The sequence below is a fragment of the Pinus tabuliformis genome, chromosome 7 (assembly GCF_031772625.1).
Source record: "Pinus tabuliformis cultivar Carrire ecotype Pingquan chromosome 7, CPIR1, whole genome shotgun sequence".
NCBI lineage: Eukaryota > Viridiplantae > Streptophyta > Pinopsida > Pinales > Pinaceae > Pinus > Pinus tabuliformis.
Window position 1 is genome coordinate 594717162 of NC_142293.1, and position 26065 is coordinate 594743226.

A 26065-nucleotide genomic window follows, 5' to 3' on the forward strand; every position below is an offset into this window, starting at 1 on the left:
AGTTTGCCCTGTAAATGTAATTTCAATATTTTGAGGGTATTTCAAATTGTTGAAATTATTTCTCTTCATGATAATGAAATAAGGTAATGCTGACAAGGCTGAGCCCTCTCTTCACTGATGAAATGAATATCTGATAAACTTCATTATAAATGTGGCAAACGCATGTTTGGACATTCAAAACTGAGGGGATTTGCACCACTGCAGCTGAACTGAAGTTGATTATAAAGTTAAATACTACGTTTCCAACCCAAACCCAATACTAGCACAAACACCGAGCTTCTGAATTCAGCAATGATAATAAATTAAGAAGGTTGCAATCAAACATAATATCCCTGTACCTTCAGTGATATAAACTGGATATTATCCACCCTTCAGGATGTGAGTGTCAAGGAACAATGATTTGTAAGTTTCAAGATACCTCAATGTTTCCATGCTAAGACATGGACACATTCAGGTGAACATTGTAATACAGCATCTCTATCTTCCTTTTAAGGTTGGCATTACATAATTCAAATATAAGCAGCAAAAGTGATTCCCAGACACTGGTTTGCAATCAGGCAACCCAAAGTCCAAGGTCAACCATATCTGCTGCACTCCAGAAATTATCAGGTGCATGCAGCAAGTCATAAGAATTCCAGAAAGAAATATCCAATAAGAAGCATAAGAGGAGACAAAACCACCAATAAATTATTGAATCAAGACTCATATGAAGAGCTTTCTATAAGGAACATATTTGAGGCTTCAGCTTACAAAGAAGAGTTGGTGTTTTTTGCTCAAAACTGCAGACATTTTCAACCTCAATCAAAATCAAATCCAAGGGGTGATAGCACATTGTAAAGGGTGAAATAACATTATTTGTGCATGTATGTGGTTATGTGTGTTTTGTGCCTGTATGTGTTTGTGTATGAGAGAGAGCGAGAGAGAGAGTCATTCCAATTTGACCAGATCAGTTGAACTCTTCATTGCAATGGATCTTGACCATTTTTTGTATATGGGGCAAGTACCCCTAAAACTTCAGTTTATACAACAACTTAAGTCATTGTTGTATGTATCGGCTCAACATTCTACACCACCTTGATCTCTGACATATTAGCTTCATTACATTTTTCATCTACTTCACTTGAACTACATTCTGAATCACTGTTTAACTCATCTAACTCATCAACCTTCTTGCCCATTCCCTCCTTTACATTAGAAGAGGAAGGACAGAAAATGGGTTGATTGTAATAAGGTTGTGAGGCATGAGATCCATACTGTGAAGATGGTGCAAAGGATTGATATCCAAACGAAGAGGAAGGATATATACTGGGAGGATAAGCATTTACAATATGCCACATTGGCACAGGCGGAAACCCATTTGGTGGACGTTGGAGCATATAAGGAGGGAACATAGCATAAGGTGGATGGGGAAATGGAACAGTACAAGAGGGAATGCTTGCACTAATGGCAACATTGGAGGTTGCAAATTCAGAGGTGGGCAAAGGTGCAGACGGGAGTGGGGGATGTCGAGGAGGAGGGAGGGTAGCTCCAGATGGCACTGGAACATGAGGGAAGCCTAATGGTCCAAATTGTGCTGATGACATAGACCTTGCTGAAATAGGGGGCAAGTAAACTGCCTGCTCTGACATATTATTGGGTTTGCTAAGAAGCAAAGGAGGTTGTCGTTTTCCAGAAGCTTTTCCCAATGCCGAAATTTCATTTCCTGGCAGAAAGGGTGCATTCATCATAGCCTGCTGAAGTACAAATCAAGGTCCAGGTGTGTTAACTCCACCTCAAACAGTTTTTCATCTTTATAAATAAATTGTCTTGATAAATATTCATTGAAGAATAAACTTCAAAAGATAAAGCAATAAAAATCAATAGACAAAATATTGAATTTCTTGATAATATCCAGAAGAAGGATGACATTCTCACTCCTGCATAAAACATTGGGTATGGATGAAACAATTCCTCCCCTTGAGCATCCTCGTCTGACCTGCAAATTTGGGAAACGTGCTTTGTAAATCCAACTAAGTCTACAGAAAATTGTATACTGTATGGCAATAAATGAAAGCAGTCAAATTTATAACACATTCTATATTCACCATCACTATTGTTTTACAATAAATATTACAATGAAATTTCCAATTCTGATGGTAAGAGAGCAATTATTCTTATTACTATGTTAAACCTTGTAGTAATTTTCTCCATCTTGTAGTTTTTTTAATATTATTCAAGTTTAACACATGCAAAAGTGCAGACTGCACTCTTCACCTATAGTTTCCTTTCAGATGCATCGAAGAAGATATTTCTATTAAACTGAAGGGTATACTTGGTTTTACAATGTTAACAGCCCTGACATTCTTTAATAGGAATGTAAACTGGGAACAATAACTGGAATAGTCAATCTAGTTATCCTTATGTGAAATTTAAATGAGCCTTGGGAGTTTCTATAAGCAAATGTGACTAGACACTTGGGAAGACAGTTAACGTGGCCAAGCTCAACCTTCTCAAAAACTAATATTACAATTTTATCAAGAACTGTCTTGAACCGATGCAAGAAAATAACTGATATTTTCTACCTGGATGGAAGAGGACCTTTCGTGTTAGCAATTACTTATGGAATCTTTGCTCCAAAATGCGTAAGACCTAGAGAAAAGGAGTATCAGTGAACTTCTCTAATGGAGATATGTGAGGCACACATCTCCCAACAACCTCCAAGAGATAATGCAGCTCTCAAACTGGTAATTATCAATGCTTACTCCACCTATAGATGATTACATTCTTGGAAGAAACTTTAGATTGAATAGTGGAATTCAGAAGGCCATAACAGAAGAAATTAAAATTAGTTGATCACTAGGGCAAACTCTAAAAGTTTGTTAGAAATTGGTAACACAAATAAGAGACCTGTTACCCATGTATATACAGGGGTAACTGTGAAAATTTGGATGCCCAAATTTCTACTGCAGCAACTGATTAAGTTTATCCTACTTCTTAATTTCAGAATCAAGTTACTTACTGTTTCCTACAGTAAATATCGAAACTAATACACTGCAGTCTACACCATTTAAATTATAAGTGGAAACAAAAAACTGGACAAGAAAGAAATACAACACATCTACACAGTTATTTTTGGACAAATTGTTGAAGAAAAAGTAACTAGGTTCGGTATTTACAAATGTAATTTTGATCTTTGTACTTGTCAAGAAAAGTAAATATTATTTTTGTAAATTATAAGAATGAGTTTCTTGCTCATTCCATAGGTCTAAGAAAGTCAAAGAGTCAAAGACATGTGTAAAGAGCTCTTCTTGAGCATGTGTAATGTATACAAGTTCATAGAAATGTCAAGTAGCCCTCCAAGACAAGCTCAAGAAGAAGTCTGCCAGCTAAACGATGTGAAAGACAGTCATGTTGGCCTCAAAGCATATATAGATGTCAAGTCGGCTCAAAAATGAAGTCACAACGGTTCACTGGTTCATGTCGGCTTGCATACATGGATAAACACCTATAAATACGCAGCTGGAGTCACCACAGAGACAAGGAATTTCGGATAAGTGTCTGCAACTGCAGAAGAGGACAGAACTCCTCTATAAGTCTCGGTGAGCACAGCGAAGTATAGTATCTTGGCATATGATCTCGGTGGATACTCTGTCTCGGTGAAGGAGGAGAATACACTGCCTCGGCATTCCTGTGATCACAGTCTCAACGCAATCACAGTCTCGGCCTCCTCATGATCACAGTCTTCAACACAGTGATATAAAATGCAGTCACTGTAATCGTGGATGGAGCAATACACCCTCGGCATATGTACAATCTCTAGATCTCAGTTCTTCGATGGGTAATACAATAAGGATCTCTGAGCAGGCAGAAAACACAATGGATGATCTAAGTGATGTCACAGTGCTCTCTCAATGTACTAAACACAATCACGAATCTAAATGATCTCACAGTGCTCTCTCGACAAACTAAACGCAGTCACTAAGTGATCTTGCAGTGTACCCTCGACATATCATATAATCACAGTTACAGTCTCGGATTAAGGGTGGCAAAAAGGATCTCAATGATCTCACCAATTGCGATGAATAGATCCTACAGTAACACGATTTGGCATGACATACAATTTGGATGAAGTCATGAACTCAGTCTCAGTTTGATGAAGACATAATTACAGATGAGAATGCAGAAATAATCTCAGTAAAACTACAGTGAAGATCTAACAAAGAGGCAACAGTAATGATCTCGTTATTGTAATGAATATCTCAGAGAAGGTGAAGCAGCAGTGATGATGATGATCTCAGCAGTAACGAAGGAGAGGATTGGTGTCTTGGTCTTGGAGTGGCCTAATAGGTCAAGGGTCAAGGTCTTGGCATTCGGCAACTAGAATCTCTATAAGAAGAATTTAGTGCGGGCAGAATGCCAACATCTTGTGTTCTTGTCTCTTTGTTTTTGGTAGCTATTTGATGAACTAAAGAATACACACTCTAATAATAACAAGTGAATATTGAACAAGAAGAATAAGTTGAAACACTTCACAAATAGTTATCATGCTAAGAAGAATCACTCTAACTCTAACTGCCCTAGATTCTTCAACATGGTATTAGAGCTATGGTTACAGTGAAAGCAAGGGAAAAAAAGAGACATTTGAAGGATCGAGTTTCTAGCAGGGCATCAAAGCAAGCTGAAGGACATCAAGATCTGCATTAAAGAAACAAACCCTGATCTTGATCAAACCCTAGCAATCTACAACAACACTCTACAACAGCAAGAACTTGTGTCTCCATTGTCATCATCAAAAGGCCACCAAGACCCTCATCAAGATGTCTACAAAACAAGATAGCTTGAAGAATTTCAAAATGAAGCTTGGAGAAAGTTGAAACCCTAGCAGCAATCCTGATCTACAAAAGAAGGCAAAGCATATTGAAGAAGAAAAATCATTGTCATCATCTTCAAGGTTATAAAAGCAAGGATCATTTCCTTGAAGAAGATCATCTGAGGAAGAAGCAAATCATCTTCATCAAAAGGAGCACCCTTGCTTTCTCATTTGAAAGAAGATCACCCAAGAAGAAGCCCTCATACATCTTCTTCAACCAGCATCAAAGTGATCAAGGTGAAGATTTCATCTTCACATGATAAGTAAGTGTCTATTCATTCTACATTCATGTTTGGTTAAATGACTTCATGATTGCAAGGACATCTATGAATTGGATGGGTTATCAAGATTCCTTGAATGAAGGAGAAGGATAGACATCGTCCTCTAAGTAGCTGAAGTCATCAAAAGGTCTCCTCTAAATTTATGAAAAGGGATATTTATGAAAGATCCCCTCACATTGCAATATTGGAGACATCAAAGTGATGTAGATGATAAACTCATTCTCTTAAGGTGCGATAAAGAAGGTCACATGATATCTGATCTACACGAAAGTAAAAGATGGCGAAAGACAAGTTGATGGCAAAAGTATTGGAGAATAAAAGAACTCAACAATGTGCAGAAAGGAAAGACAATGTTGGTCCTCAAGCAAGACATAATAAGTATAGCTAAGACTCAATGCTATGGAAAGATTTTGGAAGCTCATATCACCAAATAGATGAAGGAAGCTGAAGAAAAGGGCCAAGAAAAGAGGGAGTAACAAATCTCTCCTATAAGTAAGATGGTATCCCTCGCAAAAGGGTCCTATCCTAAGCTTCCATTATAAGATGTGACAATGATGATAAGATGCATCATGGCATCATGGAAGCATTAGAAACAAGATCTTCTGACATCACCATGGGAATCATGAAGGACAAAATTTATGACAAACAAAACATGAAGGATATATCTCTTGGAAAACTCAGTGGACATTGAAGGAAAGAGTCATCTAGGACAAGGCTCATCATACAAAAGGGAAACATCTGCCAGATGGGGATATACAAGATCCTCAAAATCCTCTGATGGAATCCTCATCGTAGGGTTCACTAATCTAGAGAGAAAGCAATTGTTTCAACAAGAACTCCAACTTATGGATTCCATGAGATGATGGTGTGATGACATGAAGCGGATCAAGGGATTGAAGATATTTTCAATCAAGGACGCTGCTGGAAGAAGCCTCGATGACCTGAAGGTAAAATAAGGTATGTATGCATGTGTTTAATATTATAATGTCATGTCATATGGTTGCAGGTAACTGGGACCACTGCTTCTATCTTGAGAAGCATGATCAATCTCCTCCTCTGAAAGGATGCAAGAAGACATAAGACACACTAGATGAAATCAACATAATATGTCCTCATATATGAAGTGGTTAATCACAACTAAGAAACTTTGATTAAAAGCACATGGGAATGGAATGAGTAAGGAAGGAAGAGATCGTGAGATATGCAAACCTGATGAAGGAGATCAACATTCAAAAGATCAAGAAGACTTGACTAGAAAATCTCCCGAAAAGATATGAAGATTCTAATGGAAAAGATGAAGACCCTTGACAATGGATATCTTTAGGAGATGTGTCAACATGAATGCAGGATGCTGATACCTATAGAAAGATGTCATGATGAAAAGCCACCTAGTAAGGTATGATTTGATTTAATGATATATTTTGATTTCTTGAATAATATCTGGATAAGTTCATGTAGGGCTACTAGAACAAAAGTTGTAAGTACAAGTACAACCAGCATTCATGCGATGGATGGAAACTCCTGAAAGAAGCATGAAGAGAAAAGAAGTAGCCATATGAAGAAGGTTCTAGATATGTACCAAGAAGGCCGCTTTCCATGAAGAGAGAAATGACATGACGAATCAAGAAGGAAAGTGATCAATGGCTTTTGCCCTACAAGGAAGAAGCTCAACTGAATTTCATGACATCAAGAAGAGAAGCTAATCAAGCAACTGAAGAACCCACAAAGAAGAAGTTGCTGATGTATGGAAGAATCCCTAGCTAAGAGGGAGATCTGACAAGTTCCTGATAAAAAGGGAGCTTGAGCAAGTTTCTTGCATATCTTCCCCAATTGAGAGAGAGAGACAGACACAACATTCTTGTCTTCACTTTGGAAGAAAGAATGGAGGATTGGGTAATTATCTGGCATCTGATGCTCTTTGAGGATGTGTAGGGCATCCAAGACAAGAGTAGGCAAGAGGAACTATATTCTTTGAGGGTTGGAACCCAAGATAAGAATAGTCCTAGAAGGGCATACTCAATGAACACCCGGGTGGGTATACAACTTGAGAGACAATGATGAAGGTGTCTATAGTCACTGGTATCGCCAACATTGTGCTCTGATCTAATAAGAGATAGAGCTGTTAGTCAAGGTCATGCTGTGGAAACAATGTTGGTTACTATGATGCTATAACAGAGGTTACCAATCCAATTTTTCTTATGAGAAATTCTTCAGATTGAGAATGACCAAGTACCATTATAAATACCTCCCTAGTTAAGAGGGAGTGTTGAAGAAAGTGTAACTAGATTTGGTATTTACAAATGTAATTTTGATCTTTGTGCTTGTCAAGAAAAAGAAATATTATTTTTGTAAATTATAAGAATGAGTTTCTTGCTCATTCCATAGGTCTAGGAAAGTCAAAGAGTCAAAGACATGTGTAAAGAGCTCTTCTTGAGCATATGTGTAATGTATACAAGTCCATAGAAATGTCAAGTAGCCCTCCAAGACAAGAACAATCCTCCAAGACAAGCTCAAGAAGAAGTATGCCAGCTAAATGATGTGAAAGATAGTCATGTCGGCCTCAAAGCATATATAGATGTCAAGTCAGCTCAAAAACGAAGTCACAACGGTTCACTGGTTCATGTTGGCTTGCATACATGGATAAACACCTATAAATACGCAGTTGGAATCACCACAAAGACAAGGAATTTTGGATGTGTTTGCAACTGCGGAAGAGGACAAAACTCCTCTATAAGTCTTGGTGAGCATATTGAAGTATACTATCTTGACATAAAATCTCGGTGGATACTCTATTTCGGTGAAGGAGGAGAATACACTGCCTCGGCATTCCTATGATCACAGTCTCAACACAATCACAGTCTCGGCCTCCTCATGATCACAGTCTTCAACGCAGTGATATAAAACGTAGTCACTGTAGTCGTGGATGGAGCAATACACCCTCAGCATATGTACAATCTCTAAATCTCATTTCTTCGATGGGCAATACAATAAGGCTCTCTGAGCAGGAAAAAAACACAACGGATGATCTAAGTGATGTCACAGTGCTCTCTCAATGTACTAAACGCAATCACGAATCTAAATGATCTCACAATGCTCTCTCGACAAACTAAACGCAGTCACTAAGTGATCTCGCAGTGTACCCTCGACATATCATATAATCACAGTTACAGTCTCGGATTAAGGGTGGCAAAAAGGATCTCAATGATCTCACCAATTGCGATGAATAGATCCTACAGTAACATGATTTGGCATGACGTATAATTTGGATGAAGTCATGAACTCGGTCTTAGTTTGATGAAGACACAATACAGATGAGAATGTAGAAATAATCTTAGTAAAACTACAGTGAAGATCTAACAAAGAGGCAACAATAATGATCTTGTTATTGTAATGAACATCTCAGAGAAGGTGAAGCAGCAGTGATGATGATGAACTCAGCAGTAACGAAGGAGAGGATTGGTGTCTTGGTCTTGGAGTGGCCTAATAGGTCAAGGGTCAAGGTCTTGGTATTCGTCAATTGGAATCTCTATAAGAAGAATTTAGTGCGCGTTTTCCTCTCCAAGAGGGAGAGGTTTTGGCCCTGGCAGAAAGCCAACATTTTGTGTTCTTGTCTCTTTGTTTTTGGTAGCTATTTGATGAACTAAAGAAGACACACTCTAATAATAACAAGTGAAGATTGAATAAGAAGAATAAGTTGAAACACTTCACAAATAGTTATCATGCTAAGAAGAATCACTCTAACTCTAACTACCCTAGATTCTTCAACACAAATGTCCCTGGAAAAAACCCAGTGTGGGAAAACCAGTGCAACAACTCTGAGGGTTTTATTATTATGCAGTAGTAATTTCTGAATACAATCTCTGGATGCCTTCTCAACAATCCAGTTACAGATAATATCACTGACATAAAGATAAGTGAGGTTACCTCACACTATCATTGGAAATCCTAGCTGATCCAACCATTGAATGAGCTGCCCCTGGCTGCCTCTACGTAGTCATTGCGTTAGCCCAATGTCACACCCTTTGAGGACAGCGTCACCCCTTCAGCTGATCGATTTGCCTCTAAGATTCTGACTTCTACTCTCCCGGTCTCACACCCCGACATCCAGCTCAAAAATCGATCTCCCCAGCAAATTTTCGGATTTTCTCAAGGCTCTGCGCTGCCTCTGCGTGGCCCTGTGTCAACCTCTTCTGGCTCTGCACTGCCTCTCCCAGATCTCCCTCTGACTCCTTTGATGAGTATTCTCCGACCGAGAAAGATTTCCCTTCGGTACTATCCGTTTCCCTCACTGCAAAAGATCACTATTGAAAATCTCTATCGCAGCTGCTCTGCTTCAGAAAATCGAACTTCTGATCTCCCCTCTGTGTGTTCTACAAGTGCCCTTCAAGCCTCTTATATCTTTTTGTTGGACAAACAACGGCCCAGATTAACTTCTAATCAATGGCTTAGATTATTTTGGCTTGATCCTCGTCTTCTTCTAGAAGTTTCACCCACAGTTAGATTAATACTCATTAATTATTTAATTTCCTAAGTTTAGACTTAGGGACCAATTAACAATAATTAATTATTTTAATAAAACTATCTCCAGGTGGAATTTCCCAAAATGATTTTTGGGTATTGGAGAATGCATGTGTCTAAGCCTCCCTGCAAATAATGAGACTTATAGCACATCTGATGCTACCAGAAATGAACATTCCCTCTTAGTGAGGAATGTGCTCTAACAATGCACCCTGCTGAAGCATCACTCTATTCTGTAACATTTCCTTCTGCGCTGCTGATGTCTGACATCCTTTCCACCAACTAATGCACAAATGCTGCATTTGTACTACTGCTGACCCTGCTACTATCAACAATGCATCTGTACTGTAACTCCCTCTCAATTCTACGTTCGTGCTGCTGCTGGCATTGCCACTGCCAACTGCATTTGCACTGCAACCTTCTCCAACTGCTGCTACTACTGCATCAACAATAGAAAAGCATCCCAAATTACTGAACTGGTGTTCAGTATGATGCATCTCATTGCTGGAGTCTGACTGCTGCTAGTCTCTACGCTAACCCTCTGAAGCCTCTACGCTGCTGCTAACCTCTGCTCTGCGCTTCTCAGTCTCTAGTGCTACTAGCCACTACAACTGTCACTCCAACACTCCTCTGCATCAACTGACACTGGTCCATCCTGCTACTTCTATTATGGGCTCCCGTAGCAAGGTATTGATCCAAGAGGTGGACTCCTCAAGGATCCTGCCCAACTATAGTCCTTTCGAACTACAACTCTAAATCACCCCACCTCCCTCCTGGAGATGATTGGGTTGTCATGGTGAACTCCTCCTCCTCGATCTTCGCGGCTGCAACCTTCGGATCATGCTTCTCATCTTTGTCCTTCTTCCTGAGAGGACACTGTGTTGCGTAGTGACCAAGTTCACCACACCTGAAGCATTTAATCTTCAAAATATCTTTCTTCTTTTTCCGTTGCTCCTGCTGCCCCTTGGATGCAAGCGCTGCATTCTCTTCCTCCTCCTTGGGCTTTGACCCACCCCTGCTGCTTTCGTCAAGTTTACACTTGACCAAGTCTCTCCTTAGCTACTCTTGCTTAAGAGCTGCCCACATTTCATCCCAGTTTGGCAAAGTCGCCCTGCCCAGGACGCTCTGGACAAAGACTTGCCACTCAAATATTGAATTTAGGGCCAGTCTTACCATCTCAAAACCTTGAGGTGTAGACCCCACAGCTGCCAGCTCATCTCGGGTCTCCTGATGCTTAGTGAGGAACGAATCAACACGTTCCTCCTTCTGCATCTGTATAGATCTCATCTTCTTCTCCAAGTACATCTTCCGCTGCTCGGAAGATCCTTGATACATCGTCGACAATGCATCCCACATCTCCTTGGCAGTCCCTTTGCCAACGATGTGACAGAATACATGATCCTTCACTTCGTCGAGGATCATTTTCTTTGTCTTCGCCATTTCTCCCTTGTACTTCTTGAGCGGATTTGGATCTGCGGGCACAACTACCATGCTGTCAACGTAGGTCTTGAGAAAATGCTCATTCGGAAGGCATGACATCCTCGCCTTCCAAATCACATAGTTGGATGCACCATCCAACCTATTTTGATCTCTCAACCCATTGGTTGCCATCTCTGCCAATCGAAAAAGTCGAATGACCTCCTCTCTCCTGCTGCTGCTCAACAGATGAGAATTTGAATTCCCTGGCTATCAATTCTTTGAGGAAGAAATTCCCTCAAGTCTCTCTTCTTCCTTCTAACGTCTTTCTGCCCGGCAATTACCCATAGAAAACTGCGTCCCACTAGAAACTGCCTCTTCGCTGAAGTTGCTGTGCTGCTCCCTCTGACGTTGGCAAACTTCAATCTGGAAGTCTTTCTCTCTAACGATTGACTCAGAGAGAGGCCTTCCTCGAAAATCTTGCCTTCCTGGCCTGAACTACGCAATCCCTCTAGGGATCTGAATTGCTGCCTCTTGCAGGAATTTCGAACTCCCTTCTTCCGTCAGCGCTGGGCTCTTCCATCACTGCTCTCTTGTTTCACTTGCAGCTCTAATACCATGTGAAAATTTGGATGCCCAAATTTCTATTGCAGCAACTGATTAAGTTTCTCCTACTTGTTAATTTCTGAATCAAGTTACTTACTATTTCCTATAATAAATATCGAAACTAATACACTGCAGTCTAGACCATTTAAATTATAAGTGGAAACAAGAAACTGAACAAGAAAGAAATACAACACATCTACACAATTATTTTGGACAAATGTCCCCGGAAAATACCCAGTGTAGGAAAACCGGCGCAACAACTCTGAGGGTTTTATTATTATGCAGTAATAATTTCTGAATACAATCTCTAGATGCCTTCCCAACAATCCAGTTACATAGAATATCACTGACAAAAAGATAAGTGAGGTTACCTCACACTATCACTGGAAATCCTGGCTGATCCAGTCACTGAATGAGTTGCCCTAGGCTGCCTCTGCGTAGTGATTGCGTCAACCCAACGTCACACCCTCTGGGGACAATGTCACCCCTTCAGCTGATCGATTTTCCTTTGAGATTCTAACTTTTGCTCTCCCGGTCTCACACCAAGGCTTCCAGCTCAAAAATCGATCTCCCCCAACAAATTTTTGGACTTCCTCAAGGCTCTACGCTGCCTCTGCGTGGCCCCGCGTCAGCCTACGTTGCCTCTGCGTGGCCCTTCGTCAGCCTCTTCTGGCTCTATGCTGCCTCTCCCAGATCTCTCTCTGACTCCTCTGCTGAGTATTCTCCGACCGGGAAAGATTTCCCTTCGGATACTATCCCTGCCCCTCACTGCAAAAGATCACTATCGAAAATCTCTCCGGCAGTTGCTTTGCTTCAAAAAATCGAACTTCTGATCTCGCCTGTGTGTGTTCTCCAAGTGCTCCTCAAGCCTGTTCTTATATCTTTCTGTTGGACAACCAACGGCCCAAATTAACTTCTAATCAATGGTTTAGATTATTTTGGCTTGATCCTCGTCTTCTTCTAGAAGTTTCACCCATAGTTACATTAATACTCATTAATTATTTTAATTTCCTAAGTTTAGACTTAGGGACCCATTCAAAATAATTAATTATTTTAATAAAACTGTCTTCGGGTGGAATTTCCCAAAACGATTTTGGGTATTGGAGAATGCATGTGTCTAAGCCTCCCTGCAAATTTTGAGACTTAGAGAACATCCGATGCTACCAGAAATCAATAGTAACCATAGGAGAATTTTCTCCCATGACATAGATTTCGAGCTAGAATCCTCACACTCCTCAGATAGTAGCCACTCATATGCCTCACTAATTATTGGACAACCCATTCACTTGATCAACATACTCATCAGATGAAGATGGGTTAGCAATCATAAGGTACATTAGCCATTGTTTCACACAATGTGATTTTATTTAATGTTTTAGGCATTTAAGTAAGGATCACGGGTTGAAGTCAGATAATAGATCATGATGTTTGGAAGTTATACTTGATGCCTTATTTCACCATGGTGGTCATCTTTTCCTTCTAGTCCAGTGTAACCACCATGGAGATTTTCTTTCACTGTCCAAGAGGGGCACGAATAGGAGTCCTTGATAGAGATGGTGTGTTCACATCTTTCCATACTTAACACTTGCCATTTATCCCTTTCTCCATTGTCCTCTCTATTGGGTTGGTTGTTGTTAGTTGCTCATAATGGTTCCCTACTTGTCTCATCAAATGAGAAGAGGGGCTTGGAAATGCCCAGAGGTTGATGCAACTGCAAAAAGAAGGAAATAAAGAGCATGTGCGAAACGCTAAAACGCGAAAAGGTAGCTCATGGATAAAGGTCTTGCATAACTCATGTATAAGATCATGACACTTTTTATATAGTCTACCCATGACCATATCACTTATCACTTAAACCTACTAGTTGAAGGCCAGCCTAGGAACTATTTCTCCCTCGGGGGTTGGGAACACCTAATAGGGGTTACTGATGAGCTTCCCATACCTATTTTGGCAACTTGTATGAGGTCATAAACTAGAGTTAATTTTGAAGAAGATACTTAATGTGATATACTTACATGGCTTTAACATTAGATATGGTCCACGTTTTATGCTTCAATGACTCTTGTATGCATGTTAGTTGGTCTTACTTGCCTCCTTGAGCCTATGCTTGATGATGATATTGGCATTGTCATGGTACTTTAGAGGACATTGATGATGCTTCCCTTGCACTTCATGGATGTTGCCACAGACCCTTTGGAGGGCTTTCCACTTGATGATGGACATTGGACACTTCATGATGGTGTTGGGCTTCATGATGACTTGGCATACTTCCGAAGACACTCCTCCATCATTTGAACCTTGAATGTTGCACATATAATGACATGGTATCTTATGCATGATGTGAGGACTTGGACGGAGTTATCTTTTGATGATAAAGCATGACCCTTGGACGAGGAGACATGCCTTGTCGATGATTTGTTGCACCTTTTGAGGAGAGACATGTCTTTTGGAGATGACATCATTCTTCTTGAGGCTTTACACTCACATGTGTGACCTTTTGAGGGCATTTTTCATTGTGTTTTCATCTTTGAGGTTATTTTGGAGGTAAGCTTAATGGCCTAGCAACCTTGTATCATGGATTTTATGTTTTTAGGGGATTTTAGTCTAATTTGATGTAAAGCACTTGGTTTCCCTAGTATAAATAGAGAAGCAATCACCTCACTTTGGATCATTGCACACTTGAGAGATATCCTTCTCTTGAATTATTTGTCGTCTTCTCTAATTTGCTATAGAACATTAGTTGAATGACTCTCTTTGGATACTTACTGATGTAGATTTCGAACTCTTTTCATGGATGGATTATGGTGAAGCTTGGATGAATGCATCATAAACCTAGTAAATGGACTTATTTTATCTTGGTTATTGTTTATGGATGATGGTAATTAGGTATTAATCAAGTTGGGGGCATGGTATTTGTTTTCATTATCCTTCTGAAACAAACCCTTCTTCCAAGACTTTGAGGAAGTAGCAAGTGTTCTCCTTCCCTTATCTCATCTTTGAAGATTGAGAGCCTTGATTCAAAACCTAGGCATATGTGAGTGGACTTAGCCAAGTCTTTTGCATCTTGAATCTATTCCAAATCTTTCAAGTTTGTTCTTCCTAGATTACGTTAGCCCTAGGTTGAGAAAGACACTAATCCTATGTCTTGTGCCAATAATTTAAAACTCTAAAATTCATTTTCTTCACTTGTTTTAGGGTAATTAGGGTTTAATTACAACAAAATCATATATTTTCAGCATTTATTGTTGTTGAGTTAGAAATATATTGGAAAAGCAAGTGTGTCATTTCAAGTGTATTTTGCAGCCATAAATTAGGGCTGACATCTAGGGTTTTAATTGCTGTTAAATGCCTTTTAACCATAAAAAAATTGTTGTACTTAACTCTTGTTTACTCATATAATTTAGTTCACATTTTTCACTTTATTATCATAATTTTCAGGGTTAAATTTATTGTTGTTATAAACTAGTCCATTGCTGCAATGGCTGCTTTTACATGCTATTTTACTTCAGCTAAAGATGATTTCTTAAATTTGTGTGTTTGCAGACATTCCTTGAACCTTAATTGGTTGACCTAAGCTTCTAGAAGAGACATAGGACCCTTTGAACTCAAATCTGGAAATACAAATCCACCATAAACCCTAATTGCTTAACCTTATTTCTTGGTGGCAAATCATTATAGAATCCTCAGGGGGAACTTAGCTTAATTTGATTGGATTATTTGATCCCTAAGATCTATTGGGGAAGCCTCCCTTGTGTTGGATTGTGTCCATCACTAAAACAAGAGGAGTAGCTTCTACGGTGACAATAGTGACACTCCCATTGTTGCACATTGTCTAGGACCTAGGTCATCTAGTGAGGCTTTGCACTAAGGTGCTAGGTTTTGATATCACAAGGCCAAAGGTTGAAGTACTGATAACATGGTTCAATAAGATAAGGAAAGAAAACAAGAAAAGGTGGGTTGACAATTTTCATATATCTCATGCTTTTTATCATAAACCTTGACAGAAATATAAAGTTAAATGAATCTTCCTCTTTGTTCGGTATTTCATAAACAAACACAAAGTAGAAGCAAAAGCCTTTGAAACTGAAGTCTCCTTGCTACACATCTCTTGGCACTAGAAAGACAACAAAATAAGTGGAAACTCTAACCTAAACCCCAAGAAGATGAGGGGTGGAAACTCTTACAGGTTTATTTTGTGAAAATTCCGAAACCCAAAATCCTATTGCAACAACTAGTATTATTTCTCCTAATTGTTAATTAATTAACAATTTATTTGCTATGACAAATATTGAAATAAACACAATGCAACCTTCACAAATAAAATAATGCGGAAAAAATAATGCGCTGAAAACTGAGAAATGCTAGCACACACAAAATTAACACAATTATTTTTGGACAAAAGTCCCCAGAAAAACCCAATACAAGAAAATCGGTGCAACAATTGAGGGTTTTATTATTATGCAGTAGTGAGAAATTCAAAGTACAACTGGATGTCGAAATTTGGCAATCCTAAAGAGAAAAATATTGGCAAAAATCTAGTGAGGAATTTCTTCACCCCACACTCAATCTTCGACACAACTTGCCTTCAAAAACATGGCCCTTTGACCTTCTGCGCTGCTCTACGCAACTTGCTTGACATCAAGCCTCTGATTGGTCTCTGATGAAGTTGTTCTGCCTTCTGCTGGCTGGGAAAATGCTTCTCCAACACTCTGGGACTCCTTCCCGGCCTTTGGAACTGAAGACGTCTTTCCCTTTCAACAAATTGAACTTGCCTCTAAAAGCTGTTGCGTTGCCCTTGCGTCAGTTTCTCTGTGGCTCTTCTGCCTCTTTGCTAATCCACTCACTGGATCTAGAATACTTCTTCCGACCTCATTGTCTTTGCCCCTCACACACTGCTTCGATCTCTAGCTCACTCGACAACTGACTGCTGCTACTTTGGAAATCGATCTGCCAAGAAATCAAACTGCTTAGGTGTCCTCTCCATCACCACATCGACCTCTTAAAATCCTCTGTTGTAGCACCACCGATCAAGATAAAAACATAATCAATGGCTAGGATCATCTCTGGATCGATCTGTGTGAGTTTCTAGATGATTCTCGCCTTGAATTAATTAATACTAATTAATTAACCATATTTCCTAAGTTTAGGCTTAGGAAATATTTAAAAACTGGTTAATAATCTAATTAAGTCATTTCTAGGCCGAATTTCTAGAAACGATTTCTTGGTTTTGGAGATCTCATGTATTCTAGCCGCTCCACCAAATTTCATGGCTAGAACACATCCGATGCCACAAAAACTAATAGTCCCTCTTAGTGAGGAATGTGTTCTAGTGCTGCACACCTTGTCTCTGCATCATCTCCTGTCACATTGTTGATGTTTGGCCATAATGCCCACCAACCACTATGCAACTCTGATATATGCTGCATCTGTGTTACTACTGACACTACCATACTGTCGCCAACATTGCATTTGCACTGCAACTCCCTCTCATCTGTTGCTGCTGCAACTGCAACATTTGCAACTGAAAAGCAATCAAAATACTAAATCAATTGTGATCAGTATGATGCATCCGTCTCTGAGTCTTTCACTGCTACTAGCATCTACATTGTCATTGAAGGATCTGCTCTGCTGCTGACTTTGCACTGTGCCAACTGCACTGCTGCCAACTCTGCACTGCGCTCCCCAACATTTGATTGCTACTAGTCTCTACAACTGCCACTCGGTCTCTGACTGCATCAATTGCCACTGATCCATCCTACTACTAAATACTCTAGGCCCTTGTATCCAGGTAATGATCCATGGGTTGGACTCCTCAAGGATCCTGCCTTTTGATTTGGAGTAGCATCGGATGTGCTCTAGCCACGAAATTTGGTGGAGAGGTTGGGGCACATGAGATCTCCAATACCCAGAAAGAGTTTGGGCAGATTCTAAACAGATTAGGAGATATTAAAATAATTAATATTTTTAATGGAGTCCCTAAGTCTAAACTTGGGAAAATAAAATATTAATGTGTATTAATATGAATCTGTGTTAGAGTGGTCCAAAAGACATGGATCAAGCCAGATCTAATCTTAGCTATTGATTAGGGACTTAATCTCGACGGTTGAGATGTCAATGGGAAAAGTATAAGAGGAGGATTGAGGGTCACTTGGAGATTACACCAGAGTGATCAGTCATTCCATTCTCTAGAGTGAGGTTTGCTAAGAGAAATAGAATCAGTGATCGGGAGAGTAGTTGAGGGGCATTGAGTACAGAGAGATAGAGAGGCAGAGATAGTGCCGGGATAGCAGCAGAGCAACCAGAGAGAGAGACGCAGGAGCAGCGAGTGTTCATGCAGAGGCAGCTAAGTGCTGCGCAGAGCACTAGAGGGTCCAGCGTAGCTCACTTAGAGGCTCAGAGAGCTGACGTAGGCCTCGTGGGGCTGACGCAAGCCAAGATAGGCTAATGTAGGGCCAGCGCTGGGCTAGGAGAGGCTGACGCAGTCTAGATTGGGTACACGCTAGGGTTTTAAGGGTAGATTGGTGCTGAGTAGCTGCCGGAAGGATTATCCAGGGTTTCAGCTAGTAGATTTGTCTGAAATAGATAAGTATTACTGCTAAGGAAATTCTCTGTTGGGTAGGCTAGTTTCGGCACCCAGATTGTACTCTGATATTGCTTAATAAGAAAACCTTCAAATAGCTGCACTGATTTTCCCGCATTGGGTTTTTTTGGGGACATTGCTCCAAAAATAATGGTGTCATGTGGTGTGTTTGTTCTTGTTTCTTTTAGTCGCTGATCTGTAATATGTTGAGCATGCACTAGTGTTTATTTTCAGTATTTACTTTGTAAATAACTTGTTAAGGAAAAATAACAAATAGGTAGGAATAAATCAGATAAAGTGCATGAAGGGTTTCTAAGCTAAGTAAACTTAGAAACTTCAACATGGTATCAGAGCGTGATTGCAGATCATAGGAGGACTAAGAGACATCAGCCGAGCGGAGCAATAACAGCAAAAAACAACTGTCCCGAGGTGACAAACGCTGTTTCTAGCAGCGCAGAAGCCAAGGAAGTGTGATGCAGAGCCAGCCAGAGCTACGCAGAAGAAGCTGGGAACTGCGCAGAGCCTCAGAGAGGCCAGCATTGCTGATGCAGAGGTTTAGAGGGCTGACGCAGGGCATCCTAGGGCTGATGTAGACCCATCTAGGGTGGTGCAGAGCCAGTGTGAGGCAGAGAAGGGCTGACGTAGTTCACAAAGAGGCAGTTGCTGGGGTCTAGAAGGCTGCAGGAAAATTGCAGAGTGGAGTTTGTGAGGTATTGTAGTCAGAACAGTACCTGACAGAGCGAGGCCAGAGGAGTTGTTACTGAGGGTTTCTAGTTGAGGAACCTGGATCAGCAGTGCAGTTGCACAAGATGATCAGAGTAGGGGGCATCTCAACAAGCGGTAGAAGGATTTCCAGGAGGGAAATCAAGACTCAGAAGGAGTCCAGAAGAGAACTTCCAAACGGGAAGTTGAACAAAGAACTTCCAGGAGGGAAGTAGAGGAGCATCATGGCACTACATGGGGTAAGAGACCAGGATAGGCTAGACGGAGCATCGAATTTCGCAGTCTGGAAGACCAAAATCTTATCAGTGCTTGACAGGAATCGTGTCAAGAACTTCACCTTGAAGACAATAGCTATCCTAGTTGACCCAAATAATAATGACAGGTACGAAGAGGCGATGGTGAGGGCCAAGTGCATTATCCTTGATGGGGTCAAGGATCATGTGGTACCACATATAGCCGAGAAGGAAACGACAGTTGAGATGTGGGAGGCTCTCAAGAACTTGTACCAGCATACTTCTGTGCAGAGAAGAATGCTACTCGAGAATCAGATGAGGTTGTATCAGATGAAGAAGGGTCAAACGATTGACTCCTTCCTCGAAGGACTGAATGAGAACCAAGATCAGTTGACTGCCATAGGAGAGACACCAGATCAGGAGCTTATGGTGAGGACAATCCTGAATGCTGTCTCAGAAGAGTGGGAAGTGTTTGTCCAAAGCATCCTGGGTAGAGGGACTCTCCTACCTTGGGATGAGATGTGGGCAGCTCTTCGCCAGGAAGAGATCAGACGGCAGTTAAATACAGGTAGCAATAGCAAAGGGATCAAGGTCAAGCAGGAGGAGGATGATGTGGCCCTAGCATCCGAGGGAAAGCAGGAGAAGCAGAAGAAGAAAGATCTCTCCAAGATCAAGTGCTTCCACTGTGGGGAGATGGGTCATTATGCGACCCAGTGCCCAAGGAAGAAGAGTAAGGGAGAGTCTTCCGAGACTAAGGCAGTGCCAGCACGGGCAGAGAAGGAAATTTTGACAGATGATGACTGTGCCATGGGTGCACATGCACCACTTGAGCAGAAGTGGGGAGACATTGAGCTGTAGTCAGGAGGACTACAGGCAATGAGGGGCAGGATCCTTGAGGTACCCAACCCCTTGGATTAGACCTTGCTACGAGAGCCCCGACGAGGAGTAGTAGGACTGGCTGAGTGGGTAGAGACGGATGCAGATGGAGCGGCAGAGAGAGCTATGGTGTAGGAGTCCTGAGACAGCGCAGAGCTAGCAAGCTGCAACAGTGTGAGAGGCACAGGAGTGTTGCACTAGTGCAAGAAGGCATACAGAGGTGTGCAATGGTGCAAGATGAAGGGAGTTGTTGCAGCAGCGCAGAGGTCAGAGAGAGGGAGCACTTGTCAGCGGCAGAGGGAGCTTCAACATCAGTGGGTGTTTCTAGCCCAACAGGGAGGTCAGTTGGGAGATCAGTTACTTACTTCTCAGTAACTGAGTTGCAGTGCAACAGTGGGCAGCAAGATGCAGCATGATGAGAGGAGGTGCAGTGCGGATGCAGTGAAAATTCCATTTTCAAACACGTATCTTTCCATTGATGAATGCCACCTTGAAACCTTTGACTTCCATTGCCGAAATGGACACCAGCTTCTTCTTGAGATCAGGGACATAAAGAACTTCTTGTAAATGAATCGTGTTACCCTCATTCAATTGAGGGGTAACATTCCCTACACCCTTTCTGGGATAGGTGGCATTGACTCCAAGTGTAATCCCCACAATTGTTTCCATATCTACCAAATTAGAGAGAGCTTCCTTCTATCCGATGAAGTTCCTTGAAGCACTACAATCAACAAGACAGATTCCCAAAGAGTTTGGAGGAGAAGTAGTGGAGAGGGCCAATATAAGATAATTCTCCTTTAGCTTATCAGAAACATCATTTGATTCTTCATACCTGGAGTTCCTTGCTTTCTTTGAAGAGTCGACCATTTCCTTGATGGTCTGCATTACTTGTCATTCCTCCGATCATTGAAGATGTCCCTGGAATGATTGTTATCATCATCAAGTGATGTGTCCCAACCATTCAGACACTCCTTCGCATAATGGCCAAATTTATTGCAAGCAAGGCATCTGCCCTTCCTTCCACCCTTAGATCCGGACTTCTCGTTGAAGTGATCTTTAGGTAGGCCATCAAATGCTTCCGCTGTGCCACTCAGATAATATTCTCTACTTCGACTTCACCCTTAGTGAATTTGAAGAGGAATGAGGAACCCATAGAGCTTTTTTGTCCTTTCCAACTATCTTCGATTATTGCTCTTTCACTCTTGCTTGGGCTTTGCCTTCACCTCGACTCTAATACCATGTTAATTTTAGGTATGTTCTATGCTGATAGCAAATTTACTTCAATTTTCCATATTAGCTCAATATCAATTCCATATTAGCAATCACATTTAGCATGATAGTAAAATGCAAATAGAACATAAACATAAATTGCAGAAAACAAACCAAGACAAGAGGACACAAGATGTGGCGCCAACCAGGGACAAACCCCAATGTGGGGAAACCCTTGATCAATTCTTCTTATGTATTCTTCAATAGTTCAGCAGAGAGAGAGAGAGATAATACATATACATCAGAAGTCAACATTTTGACTTGTCATAATAAGAGCAGAGATCTTCTCTAAAAAGATGACACATGAGGTAGCTGATCCAAACACAGGTGATTCCGTCATCTTGCTGTACCTATCACTATGCTGCACCATCATACCATGTCCATCATCACTGAGCTGTAACTCATCATGTTGTACCAAACATGTTGCTCTTCATCATCATGTTGCACTATGCATCATTGTGCTGCACGACTGTCACTATGCACTATGCTGCACCTATTCACTGCTGTACCCATCACTGTGCACTATGCTGCACCAATGACTGCTGTACCCATCACTGTGAACTATGCTGCACCAATCACTGTTGTACCCATCACTGTGCACTATGCTGCACCCATCATACACATCCTGTATCCTTCATGCTGCACTTCAATACATTCATGCTGCTGTACCCTATTACTATGCTGTCCCATCATATCATATTGCTGCACCCTATCACTACGCTGTCAATGCTACATGACCCTTCTTAAGGGCTAGATAGACAACAACTATGACAGCTCTGTAGTTGCGGATGAGGGCCAACTTAGGACAACGTATTTGGAGCTCTCTTGACAACATTTAGAACCTGTCCTTTATACAGTCATTGGCCCTCTTATTCTTTGTGGCTAGGGCATGATATGACCCTCCTAAATCAACATCTAGATGTTTGTTATAGACCTGCGTTTTTACCCACTCCTTGCTGTGTTTCCATGACCGTATTTAGGGCAGTGTTAGAGCTGTGTCTCCTTCATGGCTAGGGCTTCTCCTTGCTGCGAATAGAGGCCTCTTTTAGGACAACGTTAGGGCATATAAGGACAACGTCTTAGTGTCTACATTATGCCTTTCCTTACTGTGATTCCAAGGCTACATTAAAGTATTTAGAACAACATTGAAGGTTCTTCATTATGACTGCTATTAAATCTTCTCACAAGCCTGCGGCTAGGGCACATTGACAACAGATTTAGGGTCTTCATAGATCAACATCATAGGGTCTCTTAGACCTGCGTTTAGGACAGCTTAGGGTCTCTTCTAGACCAACGACATAGATGCCTTTCTCTTCTGTGTTAAAGCCTTCTTCACCATGACTGTGTTAGAGTCTAGGGCATCCTTATATGACCTCATATGGCAACACAACAGAGGCATCGGAAAGAAAGACAGTGTCGAGTTCATCTGAGATAAGAGAGAGAGAGAGCGGATCACTGTTGTTAGTGCTGGCCTAGGAGTTTGCCTTAGGTAATTGTCGCATTTGAGTGGATTCAATTCATCCTGTATTTGCAAATGCATCGCTGCGTCTTAGGGTCAACGTTTAGGGCATGAACTCTCTTCTAAGACAACATTGAGACTTCCTCCATTAACTGTGTTTATTAGGGCAGTGTTAGAAGCTAGGTCATCTTCTTTTAGGGCTGCGTAGATCCTTCTTTCCCATGGCAACATTTAGATCCAGGGCATCTCTTCATTAGGGCAGCGTTGCCTCTTAGGATCTCTCCTCCCACCAAAACCCAAAGACAAGTGGAGAGGAAGAAATCATAAGAAGAGTGTGTGTGCAAATGACTAGCAAACCACCTCTTTTTATACTAAAACGTTGAGCACATGTGGGGGCAATTTGGTTGCTCGCTGACCTTGACGAATTGTCCCATAACACAAATAAATTCATATCTCCATGAATACATGTCGGAATTGGATGATATTTAGATAATCTAGTGTTGCGGGGGAGCCCCCCCCCCAAATCTGCACTCTGGGCAGGAGCGTGCTCCTGATAAAAATTTTGTGCTTCCTGCCACTTTCGGGAGCGTTGCTCCCGTCCTTCCAGGAGCAAACTTTATAACTCGGGAGCGGTCAGGGAGCGATTGCTCCCGATCTATAAAATTCGCTCTCAGAGTGATGCGCGCGGAGGTCGGGAGCGATTCACGAGGGAAAAAAAAATCTGTCGGTGAAAAATCGATTTTTTTTTATAAAATGAAGGAGGGAGGGCAAAAATGGATTCATTGTGAATTTGTGATTGTGTGAGTTGAGTGTCTGAGAGAGAGCAAGGTGCCAAGGAGCAAGGAGCAAGGGGAGATTGGAGGAGCAAGGAGCAAGGAGCAAGGGGAGATTGGAGTCATTGGACGCATTTGAGGTAGGTTTAGCAACTTTTTTTTAATGTTTATTAATTTATTCCTAATTTCTAAATAAATAAATATTTTTTTTTCTATTTCAGTTTCCCATTCCCATCGGGCCATTCCCATTCCATTTTATTAAATTTTGCAAATTCAAAACTACAAATTTCAAACATCATGGTTATATTTCTTGGCATTTTCTTATTTTTGGTTCCTTTTTTGGTTATTATGGTGTTGGAGAGTAGGAAAATGAGGGTTCAAAATGAAGAAGGGGATGAAGAAGGGGGACAAAGTGGATTTGATGAAAACCCTGGTGAGGTGGAGCTAGAGGAGGGTGAACATGATTCAGCTCAAAAAACTAAACAAGACCAAACCTCATTGTGGAAATATGTTAACAGGCCTGAAGTAGGGAAAGGGGGTGGAACCACTAAATTTCATTGCCCCCATTGCAACAATAATTACACAGGTTTATACACCCGTGCCAGAAAACACCTCTGCGGGAAAATGCCATGGGATGGAGATAAACAAATAGGAATCAAAACTTGTGCAGGTGTGTCAGCAGCAGATAGAGCCAAATACATAAGGGAAGAGGAGGAAGCCCAATACAAATCTAAAAAATCAAGGGGTTTCTTTGAACCAAACTCATAATCACAAGCACAAAGAACACAATCAGCATTCTCTCAAGGTAGTGGATATGGAGGCATAGGGTCACCAGGTTTAAGGCATAGAACCATATCAGATTTCCTTGATGAAGGGTGTAGGAATGATGTGGATTCACAAGTTTACAGGTTTCTCTATGCATGTGGGATACCATTCAATGTTCTTCGCTCACCTTATTGGCACAAAATGGTTTCTGCCATAAATGATGCCCCTAAAGGATACAAGAGCCCTGGGTATGACAAGGCAAGAACCATTGGACTTGATCATGAAAAAGCAAAAATATCACATTTTTTGAATAGAATGACAAGTTCTTGTCAGCCATGGGGTGTCCATTGTATCTGATGGATGGACAAATGTAAAAGGCAAGCCATTGATAAGTGTTCTTGTTGTGTCTGTTAGTGGTGCCATCTTTCTTTTAGCATATGATTACTCAGACAAGTTCAAGACCGCCATCAACATTGCAGAACCATTACTTGAAACAATTGACCGTATTGGGCCATACAATGTCATCCAAGTCATCACTGATAATGCTCCTAATTGTAAGGCAGCGGGAGCAATTATTGAGGATAAATACCCCAACATATTTTGGTCTGGGTGTTTGGTTCACACATTGAACCTTTTGATGCATGATGTTGTTAAGAACAAAAATGAACAATACAAATGGATTGCTGATTTGTACAAGAAAGGCAAACAAATGATAAAATTTATTACAAATCATAGCAATACCCATGGCCTTTTCCGCAGTCATTCAAGATTGGAGTTGTTGAACATTGCGAGGACTAGATTTGGTAGCTATTACCTCATCTTCAGGCGCCTTTTGAAGGTAAGAGAGTCATTGGCTAGCATGGTATCAAGTCCACACTGGCAGGTATTAAAGGAAAGGGCTACAAATGCAGCTGACAAGCGAGGTTTTGAACTGGTGGAGGAGGCCGCTCTTGATGGTATGTTTTGGGCACGTGTGAGGCAAGTATTGGATTTCACCAAGCCCATTTATCACATGATTTGGTTTGTAGATACAGATAAACCAGTGATTGGCGAGGTGCATGAGCAGATGGATACCATGTTGGGGCAAATAAAAGATATTGTTCATAACAATGATCTCGACTTGTACAAACCGATTCATGATTTTGTGTGTGTACGGTGGAATAAACTTAATCTTCCACTACATTGCTTGGCGTATATCCATACACCAAAATACTACTCTACATCTTGGTTGGGCCAACCTGCACCAGGGGGTGGGGTTAGGACCAAACCCCATATAGATGAAGAGGTATCTAAAGGATATTTGGAAGCATTAGAATATTTGATACCTGACAGAGAGGAATGTGCTAGTGTGCGCCTTGAAATAGGCAGATACTTCAGTAACACTAGTTTGTTTGGTACCTTCCATGCAATGGAAGACAGACACAGATTTGATGCTCTCACATGGTGGGAAACATATGGCGGCCATGGACTTTTGCCAAAATTGGCAAAAAAAGTTCTATCGCAAGTTGTAAATACTTCTTCTGCAGAGAGGTGTTGGAGCACCTACAACGTCATACATAATGTGAAAAGAAACAGACTCAATGAAAATTGGGCAGAAAGATTGGTTTATGTGCACTACAACTTGAGGTTGTTGAGTCATTACTGTGATTGGGCTTATGAGGATCCAACATATAAAATCTGGGATAACCACCCAGAGGATGACAATTTGGAGGATGGC

At 41.1% G+C, this 26065-nt stretch overlaps 1 protein-coding gene across 2 annotated transcripts in view; it reads right to left on the reverse strand.

Annotated features, from left to right (window-relative positions):
- Positions 1-716: 716 nt before the first annotated feature.
- LOC149248830 (uncharacterized) overlaps positions 717-26065 on the reverse strand; it is a 453527-nt gene continuing 428178 nt past the window's right edge. The window contains exons 5-6 of one of the 2 annotated variants that reach the window (XM_089458565.1): positions 1915-1975; positions 717-1730 (exon numbers count right to left, since the gene is read on the reverse strand). In XM_089458565.1, the coding sequence (XP_089314691.1) occupies positions 1065-1730; positions 1915-1975 (727 nt within the window). In that variant the 3' untranslated portion in view covers positions 717-1064. Of the gene's footprint in view, positions 1734-1914; positions 1976-26065 lie in introns of both variants that reach the window. The other variant, XM_089458564.1, reaches the window with a different exon arrangement.